Genomic DNA, 13,857 nt, shown 5'->3' with positions numbered 1-13,857 from the left:
CACTATGTCATGTTTGATTGAATAGTTACATAAATAAAAAAATTAATATTATATATAGATCGAGTTTTTTCGTATTTTGAAAATTTGGGTCGAGTTTTTCATATTTGAGTCGGGTTTTTTTTATATTTGAGTCAGGTTTTTATACTTGGGTCGAATTTTATACATTTGAGACGGAGTTTGGAGTGGAGTTTATTGGTTGAGTTTGTGAAAAGTTTTTATTTTGATTAATTTAGATTTGTATTCTTATGATCAAAATAATAAAATTAGAGTTCCTCCGCTCCCTGTTGGCTGTTACCTCATCTCCCCACCGGAAAAGGAGTGGAGAGAGAGTGGCTTGTAACGTGGAATGTTCCTATTCGTCCTATCTTTTCCCCTCTTTCCTTCTCTAAACTTTGTAACCGAGCTCGAATTCCAGGTGAAAAACGAAAATGTACAGTTCGTGCAATCTTCTCTCTGCGCCTGTTCCATGGTTCTCAAGTGATGATTCATTAGCGGTAATCGATCATTATTTTGATTATTCTTTCAATTTCTTGTAATCATTTAATCGAATTTTTGTTTGCGATTGACTTTATTTGATCGTTTCGGAGATTATTTTTTCTTCTGAAATTTTCCAAAGTAATTCTTCGAGACTATAAGTTTGAGTGGGACCGAAGTTAAGAAGATGGAAAATTTTGTTGAGGTAGTTTTTTTTTTTTTTTTGTGAATTAGTTTTGAATGAAAGAAAAAAACAATTTCGATTAAAATGAGAACTTCTAATAAACATTGGTATGATTGATATAGCTCAAGTGAGAATAGTATTTAATGAATATGATACAAGAACCGATGAAAAACAAAACTTATTTTTTCACTCAATTATTTTTAGCAAGTTGTAATTTTTAGCTCATTATGAGTATTTAAGCGAATTGAAAACATGCTAAACAGACAAACTGATGGTTAGTTAATACAAGGTAATTGTTTTGATTGATGTGTAGACTTTAGATATTCAAAAACAAACTTTTAGTCCAGATTAAATCTGATGGATCTAGTTATTTTATTTTTTGTATTTCCATTTCACATTTTCACTGGATGTGACTTCATGATTATGCTAACAATTTTCGTGAGCTTAATAAAATTTACAAAAATCATGATAGTAGTGGTAAAATAGATGTACACTGAATTATTTGGAGACTTCTTTATGTATGAATGAAGCAAGTATATCAAGTTTGAAAAGTTTATGTGATGTATGGTTTAAAGGGCTAATCGAGTATCTTTCATATGCTGTTGAACTTTTTGATTGGCCTATCCACTTTTCTAATTTAGCGAGAAAAGCTTCAGTTCTGTGTATCTTACAATTGGATATCTAGTTCAGCTTGAAAAAGTATATAGTCCCAAAAAAAGGTCCAGCAAGAAAGCGTAGTATGTTTACGACATGAGATGCTGGGACAAAAAATTTGCTTTGTGTTTTCACTTACTTGCTGACTCACTCAAGTTAAACTGTTATATTTACAGTGTGTATTTACTTTGATTTTTTAGATTTTATTATGCTTATATATGCAATTTTAACTAAACAAGAAAAAAGAACACGAGTCTGTTCTTCTGTTTTACTGGAGAAGCCTTCAATTATTATTTTATTCCATTAGTTATGAATATTACGGCGAACTTCTTGTACAATACCTTTGACAGGTGTCAGTTAGTGGCAGCTCCAGCTCATCACAACAACCAAGAGGAGACAACCTTAGACCTCAAAACTATGTAGCGAACTGCAGAATCTTAATCCCAAAAAGTATTATTGCTCGTGGAAAAGTATGTTGTGGTGTATATTCTTATTTTCTAGTGCTGGAATTTAATGTAACAAAACCATTATTGATACCGGCTTTCCCACAAAAATTTATGGTGATGTACGTTCATTGATCTGATGAAGTGTGTACGTTTCCCCAATGATTTCCACAATAACTAATTCCCCTAAGTCATATTGTCTTTTGCTCTTTTTTTATTCATTAATTTTCAGTTCTCAGAAACAAGAGTGGAGCCTGGTGTTGAGCATCTTTTAGAATATGGATTTAATAAAAATGATACACTTAGGTTATGATTGTACGATCGGTATACTATTTCGATTTGAGATAGCTCGTCCATTTTCATCTTCAGTAGTTGTAGATCTATATGTCTATATATTAACGATAAAGTAGTTTTGAATTATTTTTACCAGGTGTGCAGTGCATCTGTCTCGGCAGTTTTGACCAGTGACAGTTATGAAACAGCAAATATGGGGGACGCTGCTAAAAACTTTGGACTCTTTAGTTTGGATACTGGCTTGGAACATTATAAAGATCATTTTCGGTACAGAATGAAAAGATATGTTGATCAGAAAAGGCTAATTGAAAAACATGAGGGAAGCCTTGATGAATTTTCAGTAGGTAAATATGGAATAAGAGAAAGCTATTTTAGCCTTTGTGTGGGAATATTTGAATGTAAAAGTTCAAAACTGCTTTATGAGTTTTTTGTCTCCATTAATTTCACGCCATCGTATTTTTTTATCAAACAAAAAATCTCATATACCAGATCCTTCAGCTGAGGATAACGTTAATTTCAATACTTGAATTCAGGTTATTTAAAATTTGGATTCAACTGGGAAGAAGGTTGCATTGTGTACCGTGAATGGGCACCTGCCGCACAGTGAGTCTCTTCAGCTCTTGGATGTAAAAGTTTCTGTTTAATTTCGTATTACTTTATTTTTCTTTCAATTTTACCTCAGGAATGCTATTTCTTGAGTTGTTTGATTTATTCTTCACATCTGTTGTTTGCCTCACAATTAACTCATTTATAACTCAGGGAAGCAGAAGTTGTAGGTGACTTTAATGGGTGGAATGGTTCTGGACACAAAATGGAAAAGAATCCATATGGTGTATGGACTATCAGAATTCCTGATGTTGGTGGGAATCCAGCCATTCCACATAATTCAAGAGTCAAGTTCAGATTTAAGCATGGGAATGGAGTCTGGGTTGAGCGCATCCCTGCTTGGATAAAATATGCCACTCAGGACCCTACAAGATTCGCTGCACCTTATGATGGGGTGTACTGGAACCCACCACCTTCAGAAAGGTATTCCAACTTTTTTTTTTTAATATAATATAAAGATTAGAAAATGGAAGCGTACAACAGTCGATATTTTTTATGAGCTCTTGTATGTTCTTTCACACACTATTGTTTTTCCGTAAGAAAAGTTATGCATGAGTTGGAAACATTCAGCATAGAAGAAGGGTGGCGTTTAACATGGTTTAACATTGATAAAAATCATGGATATCCTTGCAGATATGAGTTTAATCACTCTCGTCCACCTAAACCCAAGGCATCACGAATATACGAAGCACACGTTGGAATGAGTAGTTCAGAACCACGTGTAAACACATACCGGGAGTTTGCAGATTTTGTATTACCTCGCATTCAAGCAAACAATTATAATACGGTGCAGTTGATGGCTGTAATGGAACATTCCTATTATGCATCATTTGGATATCATGTAACAAACTTTTTTGCTGTGAGTAGTAGATCTGGGACCCCAGAGGACCTGAAGTATTTGATTGATAAAGCACACAGCTTAGGTCTACAGGTGCTGATGGATGTTGTTCACAGCCATGCAAGTAACAATGTCACGGATGGCCTTAATGGTTTCGATGTTGGTCAAAGCTCTCAAGATTCCTACTTTCACACTGGAGATCGAGGGTACCATAAATTGTGGGACAGTAGACTATTCAACTATGCAAATTGGGAAGTTCTTCGTTTCCTTTTGTCCAATTTGAGGTGGTGGCTTGATGAGTTCAGGTTTGATGGTTTTCGGTTCGATGGAGTAACCTCAATGTTGTATCATCATCATGGAATAAACATGGCATTCACTGGGAACTATAATGAGTACTTTAGTGAGACCACAGATGTTGATGCTGTAGTATATTTGATGTTGGCCAATGATCTGATACACGGTGTCTTACCCAATGCAACTGTGATTGCTGAAGATGTTTCTGGGATGCCTGGACTTGGTCGGCCAGTTTCTGAGGGAGGTATTGGTTTTGATTACCGCCTAGCAATGGCCATTCCTGATAAATGGATTGAGTACTTGAAGAATAAGAAGGATGAAGAATGGTCAATGGCCGAAATAAGTTGTAGTTTAACGAATAGAAGATACACTGAGAAGTGCATAGCGTATGCTGAGAGCCATGATCAGGTTTATACAACTTACTTTTCTGGGGTTGGTCCTGTGGACTTTGGACTTGTGATCCATTTTATGAACTATGATATAAGGTTGATCATATTTTCATATCCATTTAATGGATCTTATCACTTGTAGGTTGATTTGTTCTCTTGTTTTTACATGTTTATTGATTATATTGATTATTTTTTTAACTTCGTTTAATATGTCTGCTGTAAGTTGTGGAGTGCACAAGTTTTGGCCTTTCTAAATTGGGGTGGGATTACTGAACTGCATCGTCCGCAATTTTCATCTGTCTCAAGAGACCCAGTGATTACCTTTTTGTTTTTTGCTTTTGTGCCATGATTATTAGGCTATTGTGGGAGATAAAACTATTGCATTTTTCCTGATGGACAAAGAAATGTATTCTGGTATGTCCTGTTTGACGGAGGCCTCTCCAGTAATTGAGCGAGGCATTGCACTTCACAAGGTCTTTTTTCCCATTTGAATTCACTCATTGCATCTGACGGTTCGGGCCGGGTCTTTGCGGCTGATGTAGTGATGTTGATCAACATCGTTGACTGTTTTTTATTTGCAGATGATTCATTTTATAACAATGGCATTAGGAGGAGAGGGCTACCTTAATTTCATGGGCAATGAGGTAAGCTTGCAGCTTCTGCAGCCTGGAATCGCTTGGTTGCATGCAGATAAGATAGCTGTTAGTAGCAGTAGGTCGTATCTTTGCCAGATTTTCTTAGTGTTTGATGGACTTTAGCTACATGGCATTGCTAAAATGGCTTAAAGCTAACTATTAAAGAAGTAGCTCATTAAGATACAGAAAAACCACATCTGTCACTTCTTTGCTGACCTCAAAACGTTAAAATGACTTGAAGCTAATTTTAAAAGAAGCAGGTCATTGACATGTAGAAAAGCCAAATATATTTTTTAGTTCGACAACTTTGCAGGTACCTTTTCCAATTTTATAACAAAACTAAATGATTTGTAGTTTGGCCACCCAGACTGGATTGATTTTCCAAGAGAAGGCAATGGTTGGTGTTATGATAAGTGCAGACGTCAATGGGACCTCGTCGATACAGATCATCTTAGATTCAAGGTCCATTTAAATATGTTTGCCAGGGATATGTGGTTACTATAGTTTGATCACTGGGAACATCTGTATCTTATAACTATTGTTTATCATCCACACTTCAAAATTTTACTACATATACAACATTTTATCTGTTCTCTGTGTATTAAGTTTGGTCTAACCCAGAGCTTGATATAGTTGACATTATTAATCCCTGCACCAAAACAAAAGATTTGTTCCATCCTAACTGTGACACAAATGTGTTTATCTATTCCTAACATTTTTTGCGCTTGTCATGTGAAATGCAGTTTATGAATGCTTTCGATAGAGCCATGAATTTGCTAGATGAAAAGTTTATGTTCCTTTCATCGGGAAAACAGATCGTGAGCGATGTAAATGAGGATAAAAAGGTAAAAAGAATGGTCAGTACCTTTCAAAGCTTTATAGGATTCTATTGATTTCACTTGATCATTTATTACAGGTCATTGTTTTTGAACGGGGAGAGCTGGTGTTTGTGTTCAACTTCCACCCAGAAAATACTTACGAGGGGTATGTAGACCTTTTTAGAAGCTATTGATCTTCCTTATTTATTATGATCTTTTACACAATTTGAAAGTGAATGTTGATCACAAAATTTTAAGTTGATTCTAGTTTTTTCATGAAACTTCCAATTCCATTGATGTGCAGGTACAAAGTTGGTTGTGACTTGCCAGGAAAATATAGAGTAGCCTTGGACAGTGATGCTTGGGAATTCGGTGGATCTGGAAGGGTAAGGAACTGGTTGTTTACACACAAGGTGCAAAATCTGGTTTTTCCTGGAGTAGGTGATGTTTATTAGGTTGTAATTTCCGGTGCTATGACAGAGCTCATCAACTGAGGGAACATTTGATGGAACACACTCAACACTTTATGCAGCACATGCTTCACATAACATGCTATCATTTCTTTCCATTGTCTTGACGTCAGCATATTTTATTATGACAGATAGGCCACGATGTAGACCACTTCACCATGCCTGAAGGTATACCTGGTGTTCCTGAAACAAATTTCAATAACCGTCCCAATTCCTTCAAAGTGCTTTCTCCTCCTCGTACATGTGTGGTATGTATGCTTCATATTACTGCCTCATGGACCTACTTTTCGCTAAGAATTTTAATGATCAGATTTAAGTTAGTTTATGAGTCTTGGAGAACTCATTATTTTAAGTCGTACATGAATGACCAACTTGTTCGGGTATTGTTGCATTGCATTTACTCCACCACTTGGTCTCTTTGATATATTTAAACTATGCCGCCTAGAATGCCCTCCATGTGGTAGATATTAGTTTTGCTATTATTCAGTGTGAAGGCAAAATAATTATCCATATTCAGTTTTGTGTCAAGTTTTATCAGTTCATAAAAAATTTGCTTTATTTCTCAGAGCCTCAATTAGAGTCAATATTTAGTAGTGGACTGAGACCCTGTAGGTTCGTATCTAACATAGACCTATCGACAGTTGTATTGATAAATTAACTTCTTTATGAAGGCTTACTGTAGAGTCGAAGAGAGCTCAAGTGAAAACGATACCTCAACAAGTTCTGTTGAGGCAGCAGATATAGGCGAGACATTGCACAGAAATATTAGTTCTGAGAAGGATGAAGTGAAGCTGAGTCGAGAAGTACCGGATGCAAGAACTTTGGACGATGAATGATCATATTTTGGTTGAATACTTAGTGTTATTTTTGGTCGATTTGTGTAAATATATAGCTGGTTGGAAACTATATATGTACGACTTTTCTTTTCTAAAACATCAGTGAGAAAGCTTTCAATGTGTTTCTTATATTTCAATAAAGCAAACAGTTTCTTTCATTGATGGTTTGGAGTGACACTAAATACTTTTCATCTTCCTTGTAGAATTTTAATAGACTTGCATGCTTTTTAGTGAATGTTGTTACTGATATTTTTATTATAACTTGAATAAGATCACAAAATCGAGTCACAAACATAGCGCCTCAGCGAGACTTTCGACTCAGTTCGTTTCTGCTGGTACACCAACTTTATAAATAAATAATTAGGCTAATCAGAAACAATTTAGAACACATCAAAAAATTGAGGAATGAAAGTTTAAGAGTATCAGAAAGAGCATTGATATTCTTCAAAAACAGGAGAGAATTTATATGGGATATAAATGCAGAGAAATCAAACAGAACTCTCTTGAACCAAACCAGATGCAACTTATGTTGCTCAAATGTTGCAGCCCTTACTGCATTCCGAAGCTTACACTAAGGTTCTACTGCATCTATAAGAAAAACAGCAGGTTTACTCTTTGCAGCGTAGCCATATTTCGAAGTACTGTACTTCTTGTGTACACCAGTAAGTTTACCAGTTCCGGCATTCTTATGAAAAGTCGCCATAAGGTTTGCACATTCCCTAAAAACACATCCACCAACCAAATGAGTGTTAAAGATAAGACTTTTACTCAGAAAAAATGTAGCGTGTTGCAGTTTGTACTTACAGAAGCTGGTTTTCCAGGTAGCTTGTATGTTTTTCGAGTGTCTTGCTCCATTGACTAAAACCGTTGAGAGCACATTGAGCAGTGTAGATAGCAGCAGCAGCTAATAAAGATGGTGGGAACTTCAGCATCTCACTCTCAACGAGGCAGAGTTCGATTGTGAAGAAGGATAGTAACTCCAACTAGTTCAAGTTCGAAAAAAGAAACGTTACAAGTCGGTGACCATGAAATTATTTGAGTTGTGGACTTCGGAATTCCAAACTTAAATTAGAATCAACCAACCATTTTGTCGGATTTAGCAGCTTTTAAAAAGCGTCTCATGAAAACATACGGTGTTGGCACAGAGAGATTAAATTTTAAGGTATTGACCATCAGTTTCTCCTGTAGCCAATTAAAATGCAAACCATTTTTCATGAGCAACTTCAAATGAAAAGATTCATCGCCCTTTTAAACCAAAATCCTGGTTCTGTTTTTGTAGAGGTAGTATTATACCATATCGAGAACTTCTTTTCTGCAGTAAGCTCTGTCAGATATCAGTACAAGATCCTCCACAACAGGAACAGAAACTTCTTCGTATTTGCAAGCAAGGAGCATGGCAGTCACTCCAACAAGCTGCAGTTTCTTTCTCACAACCGACTGTAATGCTAAAAATCTATCGATGAGATTGACAGTTAGGTACAGCGTCTCCTCCATCAGTTCAAACTTGTAATGCACCTATTTATACAAGGTAAAATGTTGATAATACTAGTACTTTCTTCTTATTTTTGAACAAGGACACAAAACTTGGAGCATATAAGAATTCAGTTTATTACCTCAATCAGCCAGTCAATTAGAATGCCTCTCATTCTTTCATTAATATCAGATTGGTTTTCCATGTAGTTTGATGGGACACAGCTTAAGCTCTGTAATCAAAATCACAGGATCGAAAGAACAAGACAAACGATAGAAGAAAGAGATATACATTAGTTGACCACACAAGTAAAATAGACTACCAGGTCCACCATCAATGCAAGAAACAATGGCCTGATGTATGCCATAGATTATAGCATAGAAACGAACAATACCTTTTCATAACAGGAGAGAACTTAAGATTCTATCACACATTTTCTTGTTGATTTAGCTTGATTGATATTAGAAAATAGTAGTGTTTTTCAAACAATCGGAGCCGGAAAGGAGCTTAGGTCTGAGCTGCCGCTTCTCTTTCTTAAAAGTTTGCTATGGTCCAATACAAATTTTAAATTATATATGTACATAAATATAATCTCGCCCCTTAAGATTTTTTGAATCTCAGTTTTGCTACCCTGTACGGAACACTTCTAGCTCCACCAACAATCCAATAGAGATAATTTCACCACACAATTTCTTGTCGAGTTCACTTGATTGATATTAAAAATATCATTAATTTCAAACAAATGGAGAGATATTTCACCTCTGTCTTCTTGTAATAAGCATATATATCATCAATATACTCAGCAACGGCAAGTGGATTCTTCTTATCACAGCTGTCTATGTCAACCATCGTCTCCTCTTCATCAATGTCTCCCATTTCAATTTCCGCATCCTAAATTCAATTTAGAACATGAGAATAATCGAATTTACTGATAGCAAGTACCAAAATAAAAAGAAATCATTACCATCTCATATATTTCTTCCAGCATCGCTTCTGTGTGCTGCACATACATTGGCACATCATCATCATCCACCAGTGTTTGGTCCACTTCATCAATAATAGTGTAGTCCTTTGATTGATTGATACTCACATCTGGTTGAATTGTTGGCCTGATTTCCTAAAATAAAACACAGTTCAATCAACTGGGGAACAGCTAAAATCTAACTTAATGGGACTTGATTCAATTCTTGTTAATTATATGAAATCATACCTCAGCTGATGGATGATGATCTTTTCCAGCCAATTGTGCAGAAAACATTCTGAACAAGAACCAAGAATATGAATTAGAAAACAAATTCCTATAGCTAATTATTAGCATAATAATGTTTTTGATGATCAAACCTTTGCATTGAATAAATTTTCCGAGGGTTTTTTTTTGTAGAATTAAGTTACACTATTCAAGCTCTCTCCTTTTCTTAAACCCGAGAAAGACTCATACTCTGACCAAAAGAAAAAGTACAAGAGGAGATATCACAAACCTAGTGACGGGACGATGCAATGGAATAACAGGATTCTTATTTTCAGCAACATTTTTCCTAACAACATAAAGAATTGAAGATTAGATCAACAATGGAATTCAAATATCTATTAAAAAACATAAATAAACTAAACAAAATTAAGTTTTGTGAAAACCATACTCTGTCAAAACGCCTCTTTTGTGTACAGCACAAGGATAAGTAGGATCTCTTATGATATTCTTATTGATTGCACTCAACGCCCTCCTATTTGGCCCAACTCCTAGTCATCATAAAAAGGTTATTTTGATCAATTAACCCTATATGATTAGGGTTTAATGGAAAACAAGATCAAAGACTCCAATGCCTTCTCAAGTGAATAAAAAAGAGAATAAACAAGAATTAAGTAATGGTTTAAGTTTTTGAATTTGAGCTATGCTGTTTGAATATTCAAACTACCTTGAATGTTTGAGGGCCTGATTATACCCGGAAAATTCTCATCCGCTCCACCCATCTCGATTTCTCTTTTAAATACAGTTTCTGCAGATTTATAAATTCAATCATGAACCCATCAAAGAAATAAAAAACCCATTGAAATTTCATCTGAAAAAATTGGAAAATTGGATCAGTAACAATCACCCAAGATTCAAGAACAGATTTAAAAAGAACCCAGATCATAAAATCAAAATTATGTCTTATCAATAATTTTTCTCGAACCTTCAAAGTAAGAAATTCCCAAAGAACTAGTCACAAATCCAGTTACAGAACTCCTCCGGGAATCTCAAAGATTCAGCGAGAGACTATGAAGAAAATCCCATCTAATCAATAGGAAATCGGTAGATTAAAAAGTCCCTCGGTTCAAATTATGTGCGTGAACTCTTTTTTATCTCCTTTGAATCAGAAGAGGAGATTTGGGGAGAACGTAAACAGCGGATATATGTCCGCACGTACATATTTGAAACCAACGGCTAGTAAGTCATGGCCGTTGGATCAAAGCTCACTTGGCTCCGCGATTGGGCCAACGGTCATTTTGTTCTCTTTCAAATATTTTTCCCATTAATTTAATTTTTCTCCTTAAAAGTCTTCTTGTACTAAGTGCCATTTTCTCTTGCTAACAAATTATTTATTACCAATTAAACCATGTACTTATTTATTTTAAACAATAAATATATAATAAGAATAATAATATTTAAAATTATTGAAATCTTATTTGTGATTTATGATATATCACAGAAAACCAAAAAACTTTGAATGCTTGATGTCATTCATCTCGGGGGCATTTTTTGAGCCACAAATTTGCCATTTTAAAATCCCATAAAGATTATTTAAAAAAAATAGTTTCTTTCTTATTATAATCATGAATTTCAATAATTTTTTTTTCTCGTTTACAGCTCTGTTTTGGATTTTTTTTATGCATTCTACTATCTTGTCGTATCATCGTCGAATTATACGCATAAGTTGAATTATTCGAAATTTAGAATACATTAGAAATCGAAATGAGATATTTGGGTGATCAATTTTTCCTTTCATATGAGTTTTGATACACAAGATTCATTTAACCTTGTATATTGTCCCAACTAATATGCTAAACATCCCAAAAAAAAGGAGATTGATTTAGGGACACAAGTAAATCTACTAGGAAAAAGTTTCTCTGTCAAAGGCAATGATATTTGATTTTGAAATGATAGCATGGAGCGAGGATGCTGCTGCCTTTACCTTATTTTCTTTCTTTTCGGAGCTTCAAAGTCATGTTGATGTTCGACATTAAATATATTCGAAATCTCGATCCGTTTTAATAAAATAATATAGTGATTTGGAATTTTTTGATAAAACAGATACAATCGCCCATTTTCGAACGAAAAAATTACATTTCTTTTATATTTTTTTAATATAAAATTATTAAATACTACTTTTTATTGGTCACGATTATATATATATATAAATTGTCACATAAATATATATATATATATATATTTATAATATTAAAATATAGTATTTTTTAGGAAAAAATTGTCACATAATACTATTGATGAGTATCATGTTTTAGTTAATTAAGTATTAATTTTGGGATAATTACATCAAAATTGATCAAAAGAAATGTAAACAACCTAATTGCTAATATTTAGCTCTAAAAAGTGGTTAATTTGCATTTCAAGTCCATCTCAATTTGTAAGTACCATTCATTTTTTCCATTCAAGGGAAATGAATTTTAGCTCCATAAAGCTCAATACTTTTTATTATATTTTGGGGGTGATCGCTGACTTGAGCGTCAGAGGGTTTTAATCAGGTAACACACAATGCTTATAACATTTGTTCGTGAATCAGGTGACAACCTCGAAGATTTTACCTACTGAATCTTAGATCTATTAGCTAGACATATGGAGCAGGAGACCATTCAAATATTTGATCTCTTGATTTGGTGGACTAACTCAGTCCCATCATTTCATTTCAGGTAATCAATTTTCACCGATATCAACTATTTTTTAATATAATATAAAATTCGGGGTTAAACTGATCTTCCTCACATCTTCATTTCTATCTTTCAAAATTATTATAATCCCTACAATTTTTCCATAATATCTCGATAAAAAAACTCCAAAATTAAATTCTGAAGTTTTTCATAAAATACTATCATTTTTTTCTCTCGTTCTCTCTGTTAGGTAAGAATTTAATGGGATGAGACCCATATTAAATTAAATAATAAAAAAAACGTATCCCACATCGAAAAATTTTAAAAACTGAAAGAAGGAATTAGTTATAAATAGAGCTCAATTCCTTCAATTATTGTATCCCAAAATCAAAAGCTTTTCAGCTTTGATAAAAAGAGAGTGCATAGAAAAAAGAGTGTATTTTTTCTTGAGTGCGGGAATTCTCTTATGTGAGTTAGAGAAATTATTTTCTCGGTATACTCAGGTTGGGATCGTGAGATATTGAGTGTATTGGTGTATATACTTGTTGTAATATTTCTTCTAGTTATAAAAGTTGCAGTACTCCGTGGACGTAGCCTATATTGGGTGAACAACGTAAATCTTTGTGTTCTTGTTGATTATTTTATTCCGCATTTTTGGGTACTATTATCATCGTGATCGGCATCGTTTCGGTGTAATTCCCCAACACTCTCATCAAGCAATGCACTGATTATACATATTTTTCTTATGCTAATTACACTTCGAAACAAATTGCATAGGATTTCAGATTTTTTTGTTATCAAACATATTTTTGAATTTACTATTGATTTCTACTTGCAATTTTTTAATTGAAGAAAGCTAAAAATTCAACCAAAAGAGCTAAAAGTCTGTGTGTCGATGTATACGTCAAGCAATAATTTTTTTTTAATATTATTATTACAATATGGGTAGGGGACTTGTTGTCATTAATGTTTAGACAAAAACTTGTGTGAAACGGTCTTACGAGTCGTATTTGTAAGACATATATCTTATTTGGGCCATCCATGAAAAAATATTACTTTTTATGTTAAGANAGAGGATGATGATTGGGAGCTCATTGACCGACAGGTTTTAGGTGTCATACGATTGAGGTGGTTCATATTGATGTATGGGGACCATCTCCTGTGACATCTCTTGGAGGCTCGAGATACTATGTCACATTCATTGACGATTCGTGTAGAAAAGTTTGGGTTTATTTTCTGAAAAATAAATCTGTTGTTTACGAGACCTTTAAAAGGTGGAAAGCCATGGTGGAAAATGAGACCAACTTGAAGGTGAAGTGCTTACGGTCTGACAATGGTGGAGAATATGAAGATGATGAGTTCAAGAAATATTGTGCACCGAACGGGATCAAGATGGAGAAAACCATTCCTGGTATACCTCAACAGAATGGTGTAGCTAAAAGGATGAACAGGACCTTGAATGAACGCGCAAGGAGCATGAGATTGCATTCTGGATTGCCAAAATCATTCTGGGCTGATGCTGTTAACACTGCAGCATATCTTATCAACAGAGGACCTTCGGTACCACTGGACTACAAAATACCCGAA

At 34.5% G+C, this 13,857-nt stretch overlaps 2 protein-coding genes across 5 annotated transcripts; one reads left to right on the top strand and one right to left on the bottom strand.

The window, feature by feature from the left end:
• The first annotated feature begins 264 nt into the window (after positions 1–264).
• Positions 265–7,093, top strand: LOC140960754 (1,4-alpha-glucan-branching enzyme-like). Of its 4 annotated transcripts, XM_073419016.1 has the most exons (15): positions 265–494; positions 1,663–1,782; positions 2,186–2,393; positions 2,583–2,652; positions 2,809–3,078; positions 3,289–4,195; positions 4,533–4,649; positions 4,758–4,820; positions 5,166–5,273; positions 5,555–5,656; positions 5,728–5,795; positions 5,934–6,015; positions 6,231–6,347; positions 6,771–6,819; positions 6,877–7,093. In XM_073419016.1, exons 1-15 carry the CDS (start codon positions 429–431, stop codon positions 6,933–6,935), a joined length of 2,406 nt encoding a protein of 801 aa, XP_073275117.1. In that variant the 5' UTR covers positions 265–428; the 3' UTR covers positions 6,936–7,093. The 4 variants fall into 4 exon arrangements, with proteins under 4 accessions (XP_073275117.1, XP_073275115.1, XP_073275118.1 ...); XM_073419014.1 differs by having other exon boundaries at positions 6,771–7,093; XM_073419015.1 differs by lacking the exon at positions 265–494 and adding an exon at positions 539–679 and having other exon boundaries at positions 6,771–7,093.
• Positions 7,094–7,333: 240 nt separating this feature from the next.
• On the bottom strand, positions 7,334–10,769 carry LOC140960756 (cyclin-B2-3-like). Its single transcript, XM_073419018.1, has 12 exons — positions 10,578–10,769; positions 10,320–10,400; positions 10,044–10,143; positions 9,885–9,941; positions 9,617–9,665; positions 9,371–9,523; positions 9,166–9,297; positions 8,549–8,638; positions 8,229–8,450; positions 8,019–8,117; positions 7,740–7,918; positions 7,334–7,654 (listed from the first exon to the last, which is right to left on the bottom strand). Exons 2-12 carry the CDS (start codon positions 10,372–10,374, stop codon positions 7,507–7,509), a joined length of 1,284 nt encoding a protein of 427 aa, XP_073275119.1. The 5' UTR covers positions 10,375–10,400; positions 10,578–10,769; the 3' UTR covers positions 7,334–7,506.
• Between the last annotated feature and the right edge of the window lie 3,088 nt (positions 10,770–13,857).

The sequence above is a fragment of the Primulina huaijiensis genome, chromosome 16 (assembly GCF_012295235.1).
Source record: "Primulina huaijiensis isolate GDHJ02 chromosome 16, ASM1229523v2, whole genome shotgun sequence".
NCBI lineage: Eukaryota > Viridiplantae > Streptophyta > Magnoliopsida > Lamiales > Gesneriaceae > Primulina > Primulina huaijiensis.
Note: the sequence above shows the minus strand (reverse complement) of the source record. Positions and strands in the feature narration are given on the sequence as shown.